The 22,833-nt window shown below is 43.9% G+C and overlaps 1 protein-coding gene across 1 annotated transcript in view; it reads right to left on the reverse strand.

Annotated features, from left to right (window-relative positions):
* FNTB (farnesyltransferase, CAAX box, subunit beta) overlaps positions 1-22,833 on the reverse strand; it is a 113,731-nt gene that overhangs the window by 89,893 nt on the left and 1,005 nt on the right. Inside the window, exon 2 of the mRNA XM_069208902.1 lies at positions 16,365-16,525. Within this exon, the coding sequence (XP_069065003.1) occupies positions 16,365-16,525 (161 nt within the window). The remainder of the gene's footprint in view (positions 1-16,364; positions 16,526-22,833) is intronic.

The raw sequence follows: 22,833 nt of genomic DNA on the forward strand, positions 1-22,833 counted from the left end.
TATTTTGGGCCATAGTATAACTTTGATAACTTTACAGTACGCGTGGTATATGGCGATGACAAACCAGGATAGAATTGGGTAACGGCTGTTTTTAGAGAGTGAAAGCCAGCCATTTGTTTTAACTGCGCTTTGGATGTGTTCAGTGTTAGGGCATTAATTAAAGTGGTAACAGGTAGGGACCTTCTACTTACCTCTATCTAAGCGGTAATATGTAGGGAAATTTATATTTTTCTATATATATATTTTTTAATACTTTTACCGCTATGTACTTCAGTAGTTTCAGAAAATTTACTGTGGTTAGAGGTATCACTAAGTTTAAATGCTTTATAAAAAACTTAACAAATACTTACCCTACTGAACTGCAGTGCCCAAAAAGCATCATCTCTGTACCATAATATACAATCCTGCCAGAGTTCATGTAAATCCATTCAGGCATTTTCTTGCAATGTCAAATACAATACACTATGGAAAATGCATTAGCGGAAAACACATTTTTGGACCCCCCCTTTCATCTTTGCACTCCCTGAAGGATTTACCACAAAAATATACATCATCTGAAAATGCAGAAAATGCTATAGGTCTGGAATGTTTTGTGGTGTTTTATCAAACGGGTGGAAAGTTACAAGTCCCTCCACAACAAGGGACCTGCCTACCTCAACAGTCGCATCTACTTCCACCTACTGACAAGAGAACTCCACTCAGCCACAGCGCTCCTTCTCCTACCTCGCCGCCAAGACCTGGAACTACCTATCCCTCCACCTTCGCACGGCTCCCCCTCTCATTGAGTTCAGGAAGCAACTCAAGACCTGGCTCTTCGGCCACCACCTCAAGCAGGACGACACATGCAGATTCACTAAAGCGCCTACAGATCCCCCACGGGTGCCAAGTTTGTGCTCTATAAGTACCTCGATTGATTGACTGAAAGTTCTTAGGGGGCTAATATCTGAGAAATTCCTTTCTTTGGGAATACTAACTAACTACAGAGCGGCAATCATATTTAATGCAAATTATTTCTTTGTATCTATTGTATTTGCTTATTGGTTTACGTAATCATGTGACCATAAATGTGTCTTTCAGTTGTCATGCAGTAAATCTGAAACTTTACACATGCGGTCTAGTCTATTTTTGGGCTTCCTTGCTACAAGACATCAATAACTTGAAAATCATTATAACTTAACAAATACTCTACTTAACTGCAGTACCCAAAAGGATTACCAGTGCACCCTAATATCAAATGCTGCCAAATTTCAGCAAAATCCGACTGGCTGGTTTTGCGCTACACTAAATACAAAAGTCTATGTAAAATGCATTGGATTTGAAGCCTGTTTTGGCGGGCACTTAGTTATTCGCACCCCCTTGACCAAACACAGGGAAACACTTTTAGTACTCCTACCATGAAACGAGGGCAGCAGGTCTGCAAACTTTTGCGGACATTCATCAAACTGGTGCAAAGTTATATATACACACCGACATGTTGCTTATTAAAACCATGTACCAGACTTGTTGACTCATTACTACTTGAAACCTACAACTGTTTCTTAAGAGATCACAAACACTAGGAAAAAAACTGTATCAGACGAAACATGTGGCTGTTTATTGTAAGAAACTTGCTGAAAACTGAAAGCCTCGAAGCTGTTGATTGCAATTACTCACTGAAGAGTTGGCATCTTGTGAATAAAATCTGAAACTTTAGGATGCCTAATGTATTTCTGAACTATTTATTTCTGCAAGGAAGTGTTATTCCTTGCTATGACTGTTTGAGAGTGCTCTGGTGCTATAATATTGAAGCAACATCCTGGACTGCAGTATGGAAGCTGGGTGTAGGGTCCCCTTGCTCAACATAATGCAGTAGCAAATTAAACCTGCACCGCAAAAGAATAGTTATGTTGAGTTTGGCATAATCTGTGCAAGATGGAATGTGATTTAAGAGATTATTCCAAAAGTCAAAAGTGAGACAGCGGGATAAGGGATTATCGTGCTGAGCGGATATGGGAATCCTTAAGATTTCTAAACGGACAGTAGTAGCTATGCTTCATCTGCAGGTAGTTTGGATCCTTTCCCATTAGTGCTTTGTACATAAGGCAGCAGAGCTTGAAGATTGATCTTTTCCTGACTGGATGCCAATGTAAGGCTCTTAATAATGAAGAGGAAGAGCCTGAAGGAAGATTGTTATCAAGTAGCACAGCGGTATTCTGCAGTACTTGCACCTTGGAGATCGGTCTCATTGGCCTATATTAATAAATCATTTCTGTAGTTCGGCCTACTTATAATTAATGCTTGTATTAGTGTTTTCCTGGCAGAGGAAGGAACACTTTCCTTAGCAAGACCATAGTGGCAAAACAAGTGGAACAGAAGAAAGAGACATGGTGTCAGATGTACTAAAGAAGTGGTTTGCTATTTCTTGATAGTGATGTTTTGCAAATCGTTATTAACAAAATCATAAACTGCCATGTTCTACAGTGTGTTTCGCACTGTTAGCAATTCCCAAATGGGTCTCAAGGGACCTGCCTCATCAATATACACGAGGCAGGTCGCCATTTGCGACCCATTGGTAATGGCCTGCACTCACAGGGATGGTGATCTGCTGGGGTCAGCAGACCATCATGTCTGTGACTGCTTTTTAAATAAAGCAGTTTTTTTTTTTTTAAAGGAAAACGGGATGCTTTTAAAAAATAAAAATGAAAAGTTTTCATTTTTAAGAGTGCTCTGTGGGACCTCTGCCTGCTCTTAAAAAATGTTGGCGCCCCCATTCACATAGGGGGGAGGGGCCCATTAGGGACCCTGTCCTGTTTGCGCATGTGTTACTACCCACCTCCTTCACGGAGTCGGTAATGTATGAATGTTTTGTGACTGCATTCTGGTAGCAAACCATTCATACACGGCTCAGCAACTCACTATTCAGAAGGGATGTCCTTTATGTGCCCGTTCCTAAAAGCAACTCTCAAACCTTATTTTGCGAGTTGGTAATACATTACCGACTTGCAAAGTAGTGTTGGAACATGCCAAAATGCATTTTACCAGTAGCCTGATGTTTGTGACCGGTAATAAGCTTCATACATCTGGCCCATGATACTTCATCAACAGAGATTGATCAAGTTTAATACTGAGATTGTTTACTGTCTACTGCGGAGATGGGGCGGGCCCAGTTGAGGGGCCACCAATCTTGAGTCCATAGCTGTTGACCTTTACCGAACAACAGGACCTCAGTTTTATCACCACTCACTTGCAGGCAAATCTCCATCATCTAGGCTCCTATCTTTCTCATACAATCAGAGAAACGAGCTTTCACTGCATCAATATCATGTCCAAAAGAGATGACTAGCTGGTATCATCTGTGTATGAAAATATCTCAAAACCACGTGCTTTAACAATAGAAGCAAAGGAAGGGGGCACATAGATATTGAATAATGTACGGCTTGTGGAAAGGATCCAGAAAATAAAGTTGGCGTGGCAAGAGCAGAACTTAAAAGAAATGTGCAGCAATATTCTCAGAGTAGATAGTTCTATCAAAAGGAAGGTTGAAATATTTGTATTGCATCTCAAAGAAAGCCAATGTGAACACACTTCTTTACTTTGTGAACAACGAAAGCAGTAAATCACGTGATTGTTCAAGGAACGTTGGTGAGCAGCACCAAGTGTTTATATCTCCCTAGACATCCAAATCGCATGCACTACCTAAACCAAAAAAACACAGACAAATTAAAATGTAAAATATTGCCATGTCGGCAAAGAAAATACATCAAAGAACACACGTTGGTTCTCAATTATATGCTACTCTTCCGGTTATACATGTAGCCTAACAACAAAAGAACTACTCGATAGACATCACCAAAATATAAAGGGAACACAAATGGTACAACGTAACTACTAAGCAATGCCACGGGCTTGATGGACAATCCCATCTACGCAACGGCAAAGCCAGTAGCTATACTTCTCAGCGTGCTTTTCTTTTTGTTCAAAAAATTCTCTAGGTATTAGTGATACAGTCATAAAATGAGAGATCCAATTAGGCTATGTTCTTGAACATTAACCTGTTCTGTGCCTTGGACGAGGTCACCTGGTCCAAGGCTACAGTTCCCCTGTGCCTTGGACGAGGTCACCTCGTCCAAGGCACAGGGGAACTTGGGGGAGCGCTAGCGCGCGCCCCCGTGCACCCCCCTCCCCCCCCCCAAGGCAGGTATGGAAGGGGGAAGACCTTCCCCTTCCACCCCCGACCCCCCTCACCACTGTGACGTCAGCGCACGCTGATTTGTCACAGGGGCCTCCCCATCGCCCTTTTAATCACTGGGGGAGGCCCGGAGGAGCTTCAAAGGGAAGGAAATGTATTTCCTTCCCTTTGAAGTCTCTCCAAGGGTTTCATAGGCCGGATTGCTTGCAATCCGGCTTTTGAAACCCCACTAGACACCAGGGATTTTTTTTTTTTTCTGAAATTGTCATAAGGGAGCGACCCCTTGGGCAAGGGTCGCTCCGAGGGGGGGGGCATTTTTTCGGGAAGGCCTTTTCTGCCCCCCCTGGGGGCAGATCGGCCTATTATTAGGCCGATCTTCCCCCAGGGGAGGCAGAAACCTCTAGGCACCAGGGATAAATTTTGTATTTTTTTTTACTTTTTTTTTTTTTTTTTTATTTTTTTTTTTAGGTAGGGAGCGACCCCTTAGGCAAGGGTCGCTCCCCTTGGGGGAAAATTATATTTAGGCCATTTCTGCCCCCTTGGGGGCAGATTGGCCTAATTTGATGAGGCCAATCTGCCCCCCTTGGGGGCAGAAACCACTAGACACCAGGGAGTTTCTTTGCATGAATTTCACGCAAGGGGAGCGACCCCTTAGGCAAGGGGAGCGACCCCTTAGGCAAGGGTCGCTCCCTGGGGGGGCAAATTTATTTTAGGCCATTTCTGTCCCCCCCTGGGGGCAGATTGGCCTATTATTAGGCCGATCTGCCCCCAGGGGGGGCAGAAACCTCTAGGCGCCAGGGGGAAAAAAAAATGGTGTGTTTTTTTTTTTGTTTGTTTGTTTTTTTAGAGATGGGGTGCGACCCATCAGGCAAGGGGAGCGACCCCTTAGGCAAGGGTCGCTCCCTGGGGGGGCAAATTGTATTTAGACCATTTCTGCCCCCCTGGGGGCAGATTGGCCGATTTTAGGTCAATCTGCCCCCAAGGGGGCAGAAACCACTAGGCACCGGGGATTTGTTTTTTGGCGCCAATGTCACGCAGGGGGAGCGACCCCGTTGGCAAGGGTCGCTCCGGGGGGGGGGGGGGGGGGGCTATTATTAGGCCCATCTGCCCCCAGGGGGGGCAGAAACCTCTAGGCGCCAGGGAAAACATTTTTTTTGTGTGGTTTTTTTTTGTTTGTTTGTTTTTTTAGAGACGGGGAGCAACCCATCAGGCAAGGGTCGCTCCCCTTAGGGGCAAATTGTATTTAGGCCATTTCTGCCCCCCTTGGGGGCAGATTGGGCGATTTTAGGTCAATCTGCCCCCAAGGGGGCAGAAACCACTAGGCACCGGGGATTTGTTTTTTGGAGCCAATGTCACGCAGGGGGAGCGACCCCGTAGGCACGGGTCGTTCCCGGGCATGGGGGGTTTGAGGGGGGGGGGTTCAAATTTATTTTAGGGCATTTCTGCCCCCCCCTGGGGCCGGCTGAGCTAGAGGCCAAACTCCACAGGTAGGCACTTTGCAAAAAACACCTCTGTTTTCTGTGAAAAAATATGTTGTGTCCACGTTGTGTTTTGGGCCACTTCCTTTCGTGGGCGCTAGGCCTACCCACAGAAGTGAGGTACCATTTTTATCGAGAGACTTAGGGGAACGCTGGGTGGAAGGGAATTTGTGGCTCCTCTCAGATTCCAGAACTTTCTGCCACAGAAATGTGAGGAACATGTGTTTTTTTAGCCAACTTTTGAGGTTTGCAAAGGATCTGGGTAACAGAACCTGGTCCGAGCCCCACAAGTCACCCCATATTGGATTCCCCTAGGTCTCTAGTTTTCTAAAATGCACAGGGTTGGTAGGTTTCCCTAGGTGCCGGCTGAGCTACAGGCCAAAATCCACAGGTAGGCCCTTTGCAAAAAACACCTCTGTTTTCTTTCAAAAATTTGGATGTGTCCACGTTGCGCTTCGGGGCGTTTCCTGTCGCGGGCGCTAGGCCTACCCACACAAGTGAGGTATCATTTTTATCGGGAGACTTTGGGGGGGGAACGCTGGGTGGAAGGAAATTTGTGGCTCCTCTCAGATTCCAGAACTTTCTGCCACAGAAATGTGAGAACATGTGTTTTTTTAGCCAAATTTTGAGGTTTGCAAAGGATTCTGGGTAACAGAACCTGGTCCGAGCCCCACAAGTCACCCCATATTGGATTCCCCTAGGTCTCTAGTTTTCAAAAATGCACAGGTTTGGTAGGTTTCCCTAGGTGCCGGCTGAGCTAGAGGCCAAAATCTACAAGTAGGCACTTCGCAAAAATCACCTCTGTTTTCTTTCAAAAAATTGGATGTGTCCACATTGCGCTTTGGGGCGTTTCCTGTCGCGGGCGCTAGGCCTACCCACACAAGTGAGGTATCATTTTTATCGGGAGACTTGGGGGAACATAGAGTAGCAAAACAAGTGTTATTGCCCTTTGTCTTTCTCTATATTTTTTCCTTCCAAATATAGGAGTGTGTGTAAAAATGACATCTATTTGAGAAATGCCCTGTAATTCACATGCTAGTATGGTCACCCTGGAATTCAGAGATGTGCAAATAACCACTGCTCCTCAACACCTTATCTTGTGCCCTTTTTGGAAATACAAAGGTTTTCTTGATAGCAATTTTTGACTCTTTATATTTCAGCAAATGAATTGCTGTATACCCGGTATAGAATGAAAAACGCACTGCAGGGTGCAGCTCATTTATTGGCTCTGGGTTCCTCGGGTTCTTGATGAACCTACAAGCCCTATATATCCCCGCAACCAGAGAAGTCCAGCAGACATAACGGTATATTGCTTTCGATAATCTGACATTGCAGGGAAAAGTTACAGAGTAAAACGTAGAGAAAAATTGATGTTTTTTTCACCTCAATTTCAATATTATTTTTCTTTATCAGTTGTTATTTTCTGTAGGAAACCCTTGTAGGATCTACACAAATGACCCCTTGCTGAATTCAGAATTGTGTCTACTTTTCAGAAATGTTTAGGTTTCTGGGATCCAGCATTGGTTTCATGCCCATTTCTGTCACTGACTGGAAGGAGGCTGAAAGCACAAACAATTGCAAAAATGGGGTATGTCCCAGTAAAATGCCAAAATTGTGTTGAAAAATGGGGTTTTCTGATTCAAGTCTGCCTGTTCCTGAAAGCTGGGAAGCTGCTGAGTTTAGCACCGCAAACCCTTTGTTGATGCCATTTTCAGGGGAAAAACCACAAGCCTTCTTCTGCAGCCACTTTTTCGAATTTTTGTTTAAAAAAACGAAATTTTCACTGTATTTTGGCTAATTTCTTGGCCTCCTTCAGGGGAACCCACAAAGTCTGGGTACCGCTAGAATCCCTAGGATGTTGGACAAAAAGGACGCAAATTTGGCTCGGTTAGCTTATGTGGACAAAAAGTTATGAGGGCCTAAGCGCGAACTGCCCCAAATAGGCAAAAAAGGCCTGGCACAGGAGGGGGAAAAGGCCTGGCAGCGAAGGGGTTAATAAAGCAGAGTAGCACAAAACAATATTGCTAACTGTGTGAGAGTTAATTAAAATACTAAATACCCTTATTTAACGCAGATGAAAAGAAATAAGTGAAAAGAAGATATGCACCTGTTCATGTCAACTATCTTTCTTAGAACAGTTATTCCATATTGGTAATACAGGCAATGAGGCTGGAACCAAGGTGGGCAGAAAATGTTTATTTGAGATCCTACCCAAATTTATGGAGTCACACCAATCATAGGGAAAACATCAGGAATGCTACAAAGCATCAGAATCGAACTCAGTGGCCAGGACTACGGTTAGCAGAATTACTGCAACCAATAGGTCATTAAAGTCAATGAGAACGTGCTGCAGAGAGCTCACAACTAACTAAGCACCACCACTGGTCCCGAAAGAAAGCACATTTTTTTAAGTGCATAACCTTTGCAGCGGTGTCTCAGGGGATTAGACTATCCATGTCTGTTGCCAAACTAATCTTTTCAAAGCACAGCATTTTCATCTGACTAACGCTGACTAACACAATTCCCAGAAAAAAAATGTATTTTTCCTGTTCTTGTTAAACAGTGGCACCAACCTACTCCAACACAAACTATGGAGGAAAGCTCCAGATAATTTATTTTTTTGTTTTCGGAAACAAAATGACTCCCCGGGTGTTTGTTTCTGAAAATCAAAGAAAAGTAAGCACACTTTCACTGCCTACTAACATTATTGCACCAGATACACTAGCTTCACTCACGTGGATTGGCAAAGAAAATGCTTCCATTGGACACATGGGGCACACCTCACCTGCCGGATTTTCGCCGTCTTTGAGAGGAGGTAGGGTCTTGTGGGGTTGGGGAATGGCTAGGAGAGCAGGAAGGGGTGAGACTGAGTCAGTCCCTGGGCATAGCAGTAGACAGACGCTGGAGGTAGAGTGGCCAGAGGGTAGGCGTATGTGCCCGTCACTGAAGAAACATCCGCCTCCTCATGCCTGGGGAGGCTATAAAACGGGAAAGTCAACTAAACTCTACGGATCCTCCAGAAATATATTAGAAACATAGTACATGTAGAGGTTTCCGGCTCACCCTGTGTTCACCATGTGATATTGGCAGTTCACTGGGTGGCCTTGTGAAAACTGCCGCGATCATGTGGCACATGGCGGCACTGCATGCTGGCAAGCCTGTTGCAAATGAGTTTCAGCAGGCATAGGGATAGTGTTTTTATTAAAATGTAAAGTGGAAATTTGAGCTATATAAAGAAAGGGGATTAATGAATATGGGTGAATAACAGACAGTGAAAGCAGAACAATAAATGCATTTGATTAATTTCCTTTATCCCAAAAGCAAATACAGCTATGGTTTTTTTGATAGTATGTTTTAAATGTGGCTATTATGTTAAACATTGCTGAGTGATTAAAATGAAGGTAGTATGTCCATTTACGTAAATACAGGAGATCTACATTTTTCATAATTTCCCAGTACCTCATTATTCTTGGCTATCCTCAAAAGGTTACATCTATATGGAGAGTTGATATTTAGGACTTTTATTGCATTTTTTTTTCAAGTTGAATCCATCTCTAATGCAGTTTCTGGTGCTATCACAGTACAGTGCTTCGGTTTTTCACTTGACCATTGGACAATAAACACAGATGCTGCAGCCTGCCAAAACCACAATATTTTTCTTGCAAATGCATTGGGGTTTCCAGTTTTACATGGGCGATTTTAATGCAAATCCATCTCTGAAAACGTTTGATGAAATGTATTCCAGTGTCCCCACACTTGACATTTGTAGCATTTTCAAGCTGTAAAGTGGAATTTGACCATTGATTTAAATATTAAAAACAGTCGTTGGAAGTGAATAAATGAATTTCTCGAATTGTCAAGCTAAAAAATCTCTAGAACAAAAGACACTTTTTAAACAAATAGTATGCTGATTGTTCAGTAGCACGCGATAACTGTCCTTCAGCCACCATTGAGGAATATCAGACCTAATATTTTGAGCATATTGGTTAAACTGCAAACCCATCAACTTAAATTACTCTTTGAACCAGTGTCCAATCACGGCGACTAGGCAGCAAAGAATGCTGACATGACACTCCATGATCCTGCCTTGCCAGCAGTATTATTTGTTTGTTACTTGTTTCACATGATTTGAAAAGAGGAAAACGTTTTAAATAATTATTTATGCCACTGGTTGCAATAAAGTAGTGATGGTTCAATGTGTGGAAACAAGACACATCTGAGAGCACTTAATCCATGCAGACTTCTACAGGGACTTGCTGTTTTGAATGTGCACTCCTTTACATGGAGAACATCAGGACATATACATTGATGCTTAGTCAGGCTTACTGTACTGAACTCTTAGACTTGGATGTAGATGATGTCATAGGTTCAGCTACTATTTCACATGAAGCACAATACTTGATTAGGTTCACACTATCATTATTTACAAATGAGCAGTTTCTGATTAAATCATTTTAATTAGTACACAAATTACCTAAATTGATTTGTAAATAAATTGTGAAATGTCACTGAATGCTTTGACGTAGATATAAATATATATCACTGACTAATTAAAAAATGTTGAGGGGGAGAAGGACGATGGAAAAGCAATATAAGCACCCTTGTAGTGGTGAGATTCTCTAACACCTCGAAGAGCAAAGCAGACTGTTGGGAGCTAAAGTAAAATAATTGATCATCACAACTTACTTTAAACTGGCCCTATTTCTGGAAAGTGGATGTGCTGCATACCCGAATAACAGGGCTTAGGGAAAGAGAAGTAGACGTGTGACCATCATGACAAACACAGCTGATGCAGAATGCAGTTTAAGGAAAGACAACGGATACAGAATGCTACAACAGGAAGAAAGAGTGGTGCAATGACTAGAGCTGCTGACTTTGGAACAGAGGACATGGGCTCGAGTCACTGCATCGGCTCAACATCATTTAATCTCCCTGTGCATCTAAAAATGAATATATCCTTGTGCAATGTAGCTGGTACTCATGTAAAACCTCCAATACCTTTGCAAAATTAAAACAAGTAATTAATTAAACAAGTAATTAAGTAAACAAGCGATCCTCCGTCCTTGCTGTCAGCACAGGTATCGCAGCTAGGCACACTCTAAGAAATTCCAAAATTCCAAGCCAATGAAGGGCGGGAGCCAGGCAGCTAAGAGAGTGCAGAGAGCCAACAAAGGCCAAATGTGACCATGATAACAGCCTGATTTATAGACTTGTTTACAGCTCAACTTAACACAGAGTAAGAATGCTCTACAAATGAAAAGGGAAGCTTCCCTCGACATGAGCAGGAAACAAAGTAAAAAAAGAAATAAATAAAAAAGTCCTCTACAGCCCAGATAAACAGGACAAAGCGTAATTATACAGTAGTTGGTCCCTGCTCCCACACAGAAGAAGGAGGGACGAAGAGGCATGACTGACCACTAGCAAGCAAGGATTTTTGAATGACACTTAAACTAACAAATGAAATAGCTGACAGCCCACACCACAGAAGAAGTACACAAGAGGACGCACGCTTACGCTCAACCTAAAAACAGGTCTGTTTTCACCTCACTATCTTTTAAGCCACAGCAAGTCTCCTTTAAATCAAAAATTGTTTGGAATGTAGGTAAGTGGTAATTTTATAGATTTTGTATGCAATAAATATTCTCCTTGGTTGCACTTTTGTTGTTAGAGAAAGGATGTAACTGAAAAGGTCAGTCCTAAAGAGAGATAATGGAACAGACTTTATGGTCTGCAGGTCTCTTCAGCAGTCTTATGATCCTTGGCTTAGTCAGGATGTGTCAGTGCGGTATAGTGGCCACTGTGGTGCTTTATTCTTACCACAATCCTTTCCGTCCTTCCTCAGTACAGAAGCGAACGGCACTGACAGCACATAACATCGAGATGTCATGACATTCATGTCATCCACAGATCACTCGATAGCGAGAAGGTCATGACACCATTTCAACCACAACTCTGCTGGATAAATGTATCCACAATATAAAATGAAGATTTAGAAGACTTAAAAAACAAGTACTGACAAAGTCAATGGGTTTCACCTTGTAGCTTTGCCAATAATGTCCAGCAACAGCAAAAATGTTACTGCTGTTATCCAAAGTAAGAACTCCCCAGAGTGATGCCAGATTGATCATGTCCACATGTGAATGCATCACCACATGTGCAAGTATGTGTAATGATACTGCCGAGAAATTTCTTTTGTTTAACGAACTGTACCAAGATGGCCAACACCGTACATTTGAAAACTGTGTGAAAGTGCATTATTTAGAAAGGAGCAGTCTGGCATCAAATTGCAACTACCGGGCTCCTCACACCACAATCATAAAACATGTAGCACACTGAATAAGATACAAGCAATATCATAAAATGCAAACAATTAATCTGCAAACAAGGTCAGAATATAATACCCAGATTGCATGAACTACTTGCAATGGAAGTTCAGAACCATGTGGGGTATATTTCCATATCAGCCTATCTTTAAGGGTCGAAAGTACAAGATGCCAATAACATTCAACCAACACCATTAGGTCTCTATCTGAATACTGGCATGATGTTGGCCCTGCTGGTGAAAATTTCAAATTTCTTTGGATGTTGTCAATATAACCCTATTTACAGTGCAAAGAGACACTTTCAAAAGCATTAGACTTGGGAGTACAGCAGTACACGACCCGAAATGTCCTCTTAAAGGTTAGGGTTTCCAAAAGCATTCAGCCAGCCCTTTTCTTGCTTGCAAAAACATCAAAGCAGGATTTCAAAAAATCCCAAACTAGCGGACATAGAACGGAAAAAAGGTAAAAATGATTCATGGTACTAGATCTAATGTATTTTTACATTTAAGGAATCTAGCTGTTCACAATATTCTTCTTGGAAAGCCTTTATCCACATGTGCTGGCGTCAACAGCAAATTTAGCTGCACGCATGTTTCTGGCTCATCTGGTTGAGGAGATCTGAACAGATTTTTGTTCATTCAGTGTCTTTGTTATAAACAGACTCCAGTAATTTGAACTTATAAAGTTTTGCTTGTGAGCTAAAATCTACTGCTGAAAAACATGCCCTTTTCAGAGTTCTTCCAAACTTCCGCTTTCTACAAATTTCCAATGAATGTAGGCACACGAGTGTGATAAAATAACACTGATCGACTTTCATATTTTGTCCTAAAGCCAACATTACGACTGTTCAGGGGTATACACAAGATCTATGCAACCAGAAAACAAGCGAGTAATTTATTATTTGCAGTGTGGTTGTATTTCAACTGCAATGTGAGTGATATTAGATCAACTTCAATCAAGTGGTGTATCTGTGTCTCCTGTTTTGTTATAACAACTTGGATAAACAATCCAAGTGCCAGGATTCTGGATCGCAAATTACAGTTTGTCCACACCAACGTATCAGGTTTTAAAGCAAGTCTAAGTTTTTTCCATGGCACACTTTGAAGTGAGTCTTTATCTCCATGGAGAAATATGAAACACAAGGTTACAAGACAACAAAATCCTGTGTAAATGAGTTCAGTAGTTTTAGAGAAGTTAAGGTTACAAATGTATGCATATTTAATGTCACCGAGGATCCATGATCTGACAGATCCAAAGATGAGAAGTGATTGGGTGCCAAAACAACAACAATGATGTTGCAGCCGCCATTTTAGGACTTGGGGACTCGGTAACCTATCCTAAAAAACAAAAAAGTGCAAACTCCTCAGGGGGGCATGGTAGGGATACCCGGACTCCCTTCGCCTGGTGGTGCTCAGAGGAACCCACCCTGGGGCCAGAGACCCAAAACGACGCCTTTTCATTTTTAATCATCCACCCACCCCAGCTGTGCTATGTATTCGCCAGGCCCTGCACCCAATCCCGTGCTGTGTGCGCCGGGGAGTTGGGCACCTGCAGAGTTGGGTGCAGGCACACTCTCTACTGCTGCAAGAGGACTACTTTACCTAAAGATTTTACTTTACCCTCTTGAACTACTCCCTCCTGCGAACCCCCTCCAATGTTCGCACAACCCATATAATACCTCCTACTGGTCTGCTGTTGCATTTCCCTGGCCTTTTACAGTTCCTGCAGAACTAGTCCTCATCTTCCAAATATGTTCCGAAGTACCACTGCGCCCCCAGGTTAGGACCTTCCCTCGTCCATAGTCACAGATGCTGTGCCCTTAGAGCTCTGCATGTCACTATCCCACCTTCAGCACACTTCAACAGCATCAACCCCGACAATCAACTTCCTGAAGCATTCTAAATCTCATCATTGAAACTGAATGGATGTGGCTCTCCAGGAATGCCTTCCATGGCACAACTCAGGTTTCAACGACCCAGCTGCACCCACGGCGCATCTTTAGAGATGGGCCACACCTGCCTACCCTGTTCCAGCAGTCTGCTGCACCCACAGACCCGGGCCACCTCTTCCTGCAGCAATCCAGATCAGGCCCGAGCTATTTGTCGACCCTTCTTACACTGAAATATCCCCCTGCAAAGACTCTTCAGTGCGTTTATTCACTCGCATGAACCCAAATGTTCAAACCTGTGTGGTTTTAAATCGTGGTAATCAAGTGTATTAGTCTAGTTTATTTAACTAAGCAATTTCCAACACAAGTATCAGTTATGCTAATACTGGCAATGTGATGGAGACAAGGAACTTCGAATTTCCAATCTGGGATTACTGCTCTCAACAGAAATATAACCTTTAGACACTCGGATGCTATTTAATTCTGGCAAATTATGTTTCTATGAATGACTAACGTATTCCGATAATAGTTTAGAACCCTGTGCACATGAAAGGTCACTCATCATTACTAGTGAAGCACTCCTGACTCATTTAATACCGATATAGCTATGCTTTGTATTTCTCTGCTTGTCATACAACCCCCTATTATACAATGTCAATGATTATTTATTTGTCTGATCATATTCCCACTTTTGTTGTAATATTATTTGTGTATGCCTGTCTTTAAAGATGTTTTGTTGCACTGCATCTACTTTTTTCTGTACTGCAATTTTTTCAGTGCACCGTCTCAATGTCCTTCAAGTCTGGTACAAGCAAGACATTTAAATAAACCAATTACTTCTGCTCCATCAATACACAAGACATGGCATCAAAGAACAAGCAAGGTTCTAATCTAACAGAGTTACCTGGTTACATTACCCTACAACTCAACATCTATTTCGAGAGCTCGGCCATCAGTGGCGTTGGCTATCGTTATTGCATCATCAGCTCGGGATGGCTGCTTGGGGTGGTCCTATGCCCCTTGATCCTTTTAATCCTGCCCGTCCTGTGCCCGAACTCCACCCCTAACTGTTAATAGCATCCACGCAGAGGCTCGCAATTTCTATTCACAAGGTTAGGTGACCACCTCCCTCCAAGTCACCATGGCCACTGTTTCCATTCCTGGTCTTCTGTGATTGCCTAATACATTCTGGGTATCATAGTATTGCTTTGCTTCATTTGATGTACTTAGACTACCAACACTGAACCCAAAGATTTGTAGGTGAATGTTCAGGACTGGACACAGTGTCTGTAAAGACCTGGACTTGCGTGGTCACAAGGTGCTGATTTTTTATTTTCTGAAGTGACACAAGGAGTTGGAGGAACCAAAAACCGCTGTTTGCGTGCTGTACAGAAACATTCAAGAGTATCGAATATACCTCTAGGCATTAATAAACGAAAATTGTGAGATTACCTGGGTGGCTGATACTGTTAGAAAGAGCAAAACACACATTATCTCCCCCATTGCCATAGGTACCACCAGTTTTATCTGTGACAGATTACAGTTTATAAGAAAACCATTGTCTACTGAACCTTAGGGGCCAACCTCTGCATCGGGTGTCTTTATACTAGGGAGCAGACCCCCCTAGGGGGGCCTCAAATTATGCCGAGGGTTGGGGTGCACCACGCTGTGGCTAAAAGAAGCATAATGTAGATAACAGTGCTTTGTTTTAAGAGGGGAAAAATGAGCGTCATGAAGCCACTCTGTAATTAGCCATTACTAACATATTTATATCCTATCTGGGAATATGCGTGAAAAAGGGAAGGAACACCAAATATTCTTCAAAACCCCGAGCCCCATTTCTAATAATCACCATGTGGATATGTTTACACTTTAGTAAGTCCTGGCTGATCAGGATAGTATGTGGGGGAATCATGTATTTGATTGCATTTTTAAAAAGGCCACATAACTGCGTTGTTTAAGTACATCCAGACATAACATTGCCAACTTAATAGAATAATTGTGTACAATTCTGAGGGGAACCCTGTGATTTCTTCCCCCCACGAGATGGGTTGGGGGTGGCCACAGCATTAAAAAGTTTGAAGACAATGTTCTACATTCTTTCAGCTTCTAACGCAGACACGCCCTCGGAACCCAAGCTGCCTACTTCGTGCCCACATGCCCCTACAGCACTGCACCAGAAGGCCATAAGACCCTTAGGCCTGGACCACGCTTCGCCTCAGCTCTCTGCAGCGATACCATGCGGAGGCCACCCCATCTCTCACAGCTCTGGCCCCCTGCAGCGTACCGGGCCTGGGTACCCCTCAAAAGCTACCATTCAAACACCCTGACAGTTGGGAGCGTTGTAGCTCATGCAGGAGCTGAGCATCCTGGGAGCTGTAGTCCTTCCTACAACTCACTCCTCTTCCCAGTGCAACCAAAAAACTACAAGCCCCAGAGCCCCACCCCCAAAAGCTCGGGCACCAGCTCCATCCAGCTGCCTACCCCACTCTGCCTGAAGCGCTCACCTGCTCGATGGAAGTGACCGTTACCCGCCCGTCGTCCCGCAGCCGCTCCAGCAGGTGCTCGGGGGCCATGCTGCGCAGCTCCTCCGGGTACTCAGCCATGGCCTGGACGGCGGCGAAGGGACTGGGCTCGGAATCCTGCCGCTCCAGGAGGCTGAGAATGGCTAGAAGCAGAAACAAGCACAACAGCTAGCCTGGAAAACGCGAATTAGGGGAAAAAAAAGGCTCGAAACAGGCCGCGCCCACATAACGAAGAAACGTGGCTAGAAAAGTGACAGGAGCCCAATGACAGATAGCAAAGGCCCTTTCAATACGAATGTACCATATAGCGCAATATAGTACCTAAAACACTTGCAACCAGATCCATTTTCCTTAAATGCATTACAAAATATTCAATCTGTGATTCTATTTAAAATAATTAATTCACTGAGCAAAGGAAGTCATATAGACCTACTGTCCCTGGGTATTTTAAGTAAGTTGAGAGGAAAGATCCTTCTTAATGCCCAGCTATCCCAAAGCCCTATATTTGTCCAAAAGAAACATATGTACAGTGAAGCCTGACTGCTTATTTGAAATAAGGTGGATGGGAACAGAGCCAGCTGAACGTTAACCCTGTCTCCAAAAACCTATTCTGTAAGCTGTCCTGAATAGACTAAAGTAACAGACAGCAAAATGTAATGTACAAATAGCAGTGGGCTGGGGGCCGATTTATGAGTCTCACCCATTATCAATTAAGAACATGTAATTGTAAAAAGAGAAGCTAAAATACAGGCACTCCTACCAACTCCAGCCCATGGAGCACAAAGGTGCCCTGAGACCTCAAAACTCTCGAGGATATTCTTTGCCTGACTCTAAAGAGTATCAAGCTTTCCATACTGGCCTCATCAGTTTAGCAGTTCACTTACAAGCAATTTAAGGAAACAAGACTTAGACCGTTCCCCACTCCCTTATGATTAAAATGCCAAACTGGACTTCCTAGGTCTAAAGTGCGGGTTCCCCAGCTCCAAATGTTGTTACCCTGAGGATGTGGAACCTAGGAGCTCAACCCTACTGAAATGTCCTAGGAATATGAACAGCACCCGCGTCTTGTGACAGCAGCTGATTAAAATGCATAGAACAGTGCGTGGTTAAAGTGCAAGTGCTCCAAACAGCTTTGAAATTGCACTCAAGGCACGTTCTAGTAGTTCTCCCTCTAAAGTGCATAAGCAAAAGTGCTTGTGTCCTCCCCAATATGCATGCCTCATACTCCCCGACAGGGTATCCCCCTCCGTCTTAAGATTGAGATGCCAGTTGGCTCTACAGTGTATTGTTCCTCAGTGCTGCTACGTGAGAGGGCCACTATGCAGTAGAAGATAGATGCTTGAGCCTGATGCCTCTTCCACTGCATCCTCATGATCCTTGGCCACCTTTTTACCGAAATTCTAGAGAAACTTCACCATTGTGCAGTTGACTATGGGATCTGTTGATTCAAAACAAGCAATCACTGCCTCCTTACATGACCTTTATTCCTCTTTCTTTTCATTTCCTGTGCAAAAGCATGCACTGTTCCACCAAAACAGATCTACACAAACATAGCACATAGAGGATGTCCTCCCTCCCTTGATCACATAGCCGGCAGGTCTCCTGCCCTTCCCTTCGCTTTCATGATGGTGAGTATTTTAAAACAGATTGTATCCCCAGTCTGTATTTCAGGAACTGTTCCTTAGCGTGGTTACCGCAAAGTTCCCGCGAATAATTCTGTGGTTTGAGCGTGGGGTAGCCACAGAGCGCCATCCATCCATGGCTATTTTTAGGCAGGCTGGCTTTGTCCTCTGGAATTGATAACACCTGAGTGCTAGTTTTTTAAACTCTAAGCGGATAAGGGATAACTCCCAGGCACTAGACAGACAAAGGGTACTAAGGCCAGATGTAAATAATCCAGTGCAGGAGAACAAGGCCTGTCTTTCATTTCGGTCTAGAGATGGTGTCCCAGAGAACCCTCCAGAGCACGTTTTAGCCTGTGGCAGCAGTTCACAAATGCCACCTTCCAAGTCAGAGATTGTTTGGCTATATCAAATTCAAGTCTAATTTTGGCCGGTGATGTATATGCTGGCAATTAAAAAATTGACCTATACACTTTAAGTATTATTTTGTCCAGGATGACACTTTTCCTGACCCTCAGGGCCTCGCTTCCGTAGGTCAATGTTGGAAGAACCTTTGCTTGAGCCATCTGCAAGACTTTAGTAAGTGTTGGAGATTTCAGTTTGTTACAAAGGGTCCTGAGGCCAAAAGCCAGGGTGTTACCTTTCCTTCTTATCTCCTCCAGTTGATCACTAAACATTCCTTTTGCATTGAAGAAAACCTCAAGATACTTAAAGCTCTTTCTCACTAAACAAGCCAAAGTTTTTTTCTAGAAGTCACTGCAGGCCTACCTTAGTTCTACTGACAAGGACTAATTAATCAACATGTAGGAGGTTTGAAAGCTGAATACTCTCCATTTTGGGTGAAGGACAGTTAACAGCATTTAAGGCCGATGGAAGGTCGGCTAAAAACAGATTAACGAGAGTTGTGGCCAGCACACAGCCCTGCTTCAGACCTTGCATTGTCTTAATAGCCCTTGACAAATATGAACCATCCCCTAGTTTCACTTGGACCCATATATCAGTGTGCAATAGTTGTAGGGCCCTTAACAACTCGTACAGAATGTTCCACAAAGCCAGTTTCCTCCAGAACCTTCCCCAGTCCACCCTATCGAATGCTGATTTATAATTTATAAAACACACATACACAGGATAGTTATTTGTCGTTGCCACTATTGAGAGATAAGTTTTGCAGATGTTTGTTCCCCCAGGGACGCCTGACAAATAGCATTTGTTTCCATTGCCTTTTATCAACGCCAATAAAGGACGTGGTGACTTGTGACATACACAGAGCCAGATTTAGCTTTTTAGCCAATGCCAGTGACTTCTGGAACTTGTAGTACACCTTTCCCCATTTGTAGTAAGTGTATGCCTAAAATCGCAGAACATAAAGGGAAGTCGGCAAAATGCTCAGTTGACTCAGACTACCATAGCTTCTTAGCCAAGAATACTTGGATGTGTTATAGTTGGGTTGGCCAGTTGCCTTCTTTGTATTTCATGTTTTTTAATCTGACTTGACAGCACACTGTTGCCAGACCTCATGTTATCAAAAAGAGAGCTTTCAGAAGTACTGCGCTGTGACTTCACTGAGATCCTAGTTCACTTGAGTAATACCGCTTTTCTTTAAACAAAAGTTGTATACTACTTCCACAGAAAGCATGCTTACCTTCCCAGCATCTGTGATCATCCATTTTTTTAAACAAGTTGCATGAGCAAACCTGCTATTTTTTAGGTCTGCTGCTAGCCAAGATGTTTTGAATTCACTAAATTAATATGTATATTATACTTACTTACAGGGGCTTTCAGCCCCCTATCTTCACCCATTAGGCCGTTGTGTCATTCCCATTTTGCTTCTTGCCATTACAGCAAAGGGCATTGGGTCAGCTACTTAAGCCCCTGGTTAACGTCACTTTGAGTGACTGCATTTTGTTCTTTCTGGACAAGGTGCACATCCACACACAACATAGTTCTCTTTAGTGCCATTGTTGCCTGATGTGACGGTAGGACATGTTTGAGGTGAGTACAGGCCCCATTCCAGCTTTATCAGTTCTGGCTTCTTCCAGTGCTGTTGTAAATTAGTTTTGAAGTGTACTGCTGCTTTTTCACAGTATTCCATAGTGTGTTTCTGGACTCGGTTTCACCAATGATTCTTTAACAACCCTTGCCCAGGAAGAAAACCAATTGTTAGGGTGTTTAATTTGTGGGAAACCTGTAACAGTTTCTCATGAATATAGGTGGAGTGTAATTTGGATATTAGTATCCAGTGGTTTATACTGGGAACCCTCTTTTCTTCTTTCAATCCATCTTGTTTCTTTCTTTGTTTCCTTCTTTACTTTTTATGCTTTCCTGTTTTCTTTCTTTGTTTCCTTCTTTCTTTGTTGCCTTTTTTACTTTTTCTTTTGCCTTCTTTTGTCCCTTTTTCCTTCTTTTGTTGTTTTTTGAGTCTTTCTTTTTGTCGTTCCTTTTATTCTTTCTTCTTATTTGCCTTCTTCTCTTTTTTCTTTCTTTCTGTTTTGCCTTTCTTTGATTCTTTCCTTCTTTATTCCCTTTTGCCTTTTTATTGCATTCCTTTCTTTCTTTTTTGCTTTCTTTATTTTCCTTTGTTCTTTCTTCGGACACCAGACCCAACCAAACACCACCGAACCCACATCCCCGACCATCACCCTCAACAACTGGACCCATATCAGCACGGAAGAAACCAAATCCATCATGAACTCTATCCACTCCGGCGCCCCTTCGGACCCCTGCCCGCACTTCATCTTTAACAAAGCCGACGACATCATCGCCCCGCACCTCCAGACCGTCATCAACTCTTCTTTTTCTTCTGCTACCTTCCCCGAATGCTGGAAACACGCCGAAGTCAACGCCCTACTAAAGAAACCTACGGCTCACCCGAGCGACCTGAAAAACTTCCGCCCCATCTCCCTTCTGCCTTTCCCAGCCAAAGTAATAGAGAAGACCGTCAACAAACAGCTGACCACCTTCCTGGAAGACAACAACCTGCTCGACCCATCACAGACCGGATTCCGAACCAACCACAGCACTGAAACCGCCCTCATCTCAGTCACAGACGACATCAGAACCCTGATGGACAACGGTGAAACAGTCGCCCTCATTCTTCTCGACCTCTCGGCTGCCTTTGACACCGTCTGTCACCGCACCCTAATCACCCGCCTCCGCTCCACCGGGATCCAAGACCAGGCCCTGGACTGGATCGCCTCCTTCCTCGCAAACCGCTCCCAAAGAGTCTACCTCCCTCCGTTTCGCTCAGAACCCACTGAGATCATCTGCGGCGTACCTCAAGGCTCATCACTCAGCCCGACACTCTTCAATGTCTACATGAGCCCCCTCGCCAACATCGTACGCAAGCACAACATCTTCATCACCTCCTACGCCGACGACACCCAACTTATACTCTCCCTCACCAAGGACCCCGCCAGCGCCAAGACCAACCTACAAGATGGTATGAAGGACGTCGCAGATTGGATGAGGCTCAGCCGCCTAAAGCTGAACTCTGAAAAAACGGAAGTCCTCATCCTCGGCAACACCCCGTCCGCCTGGGACGACTCCTGGTGGTCCACGGCCCTCGGCACCGCACCGACCCCCGCAGACCACGCCCGCAACCTCGGCTTCATCTTGGACCCTCTTCTCACCATGACCAAGCAAGTCAACGCCGTGTCCTCCGCCTGCTTCCTCACCCTCCGCATGCTCCGCAAGATCTTCCGCTGGATCCCTGCCGACACCAGAAAAACCGTGACCCACGCCCTCGTCACGAGCCGCCTGGACTACGGCAACACCCTCTACGCCGGGACCACAGCCAAACTCCAAAATCGCCTACAACGCATTCAAAACGCCTCGGCCCGCCTCATCCTCGACGTACCCCGCAGCAGCCACATCTCCGCACACCTGAGACACCTGCATTGGCTCCCAGTCAGCAAAAGGATCACCTTCCGACTTCTCACCCACGCACACAAAGCCCTCCACGACAAGGGACCGGAATACCTCAACAGACGCCTCAACTTCTACGTCCCCACCCGCCCCCTCTGCTCCTCTGGCCTCGCACTCGCTGCCGTCCCTCGCATCCGACGCTCCACGGCGGGTGGGAGATCTTTCTCCTTCCTGGCGGCCAAGACCTGGAACTCCCTCCCCACCAGCCTCAGGACCACCCAGGACCACTCCGCTTTCCGGAGACTCCTAAAGACCTGGCTGTTCGAGCAGCGATAACCACCCCCTTTGTCCCTAGCGCTTTGAGACCCGCACGGGTGAGTAGCGCCCTTTATAAATGCTTATGATTTGATTTGATTTGATCTTTTTGTCTGCTTTCTTTCCTTTCTTTGATTTGTTCCTTCTTTCTGTTTCCTTCTAACTTTCCTTCTTTTGTTGTTTGCCCTTTCACTCTTTCTTTTTTTGCTGTTATCTTCTTTCCCTCTTTGATCTCTTTCCTTTCTTTTTTGGCTTGTTCCTTCTTTCTTTTCATTTTTTTGTCTCTTTCCTTCTTTCATTCCTTTGTTTTTTTGTTCTTTCCTTCTTTCTTTTTTGTCTCTTTCTTTCATTCTTTCCTTAGTTTTTGTTTTTTCCTTTCTTTCTTTCTTGTTTTCTTTCTTTTTTGACTCTTTTCTTCTTTTTGCCTCCTCCTTCCTTCCGTTCTTCCCTTCTTTCTTAATGGGGAGACTAGCAGCCTATGCCAGACAATAGCTTTTTTAGGTCTGTGTTAGCCAAGACCTTTTGATTTTACTAAGAGTATGTATAACAAAATTAGTTATAGGGGGTTTCAGCCAGACTTCATCCATTAGACCACGACTGTGTCACTCACATGTTTCTTTCACCTGCTGCATTAAGGGGCAATATTAGCC

This window comes from Pleurodeles waltl, chromosome 9, assembly GCF_031143425.1.
Source record: "Pleurodeles waltl isolate 20211129_DDA chromosome 9, aPleWal1.hap1.20221129, whole genome shotgun sequence".
NCBI lineage: Eukaryota > Metazoa > Chordata > Amphibia > Caudata > Salamandridae > Pleurodeles > Pleurodeles waltl.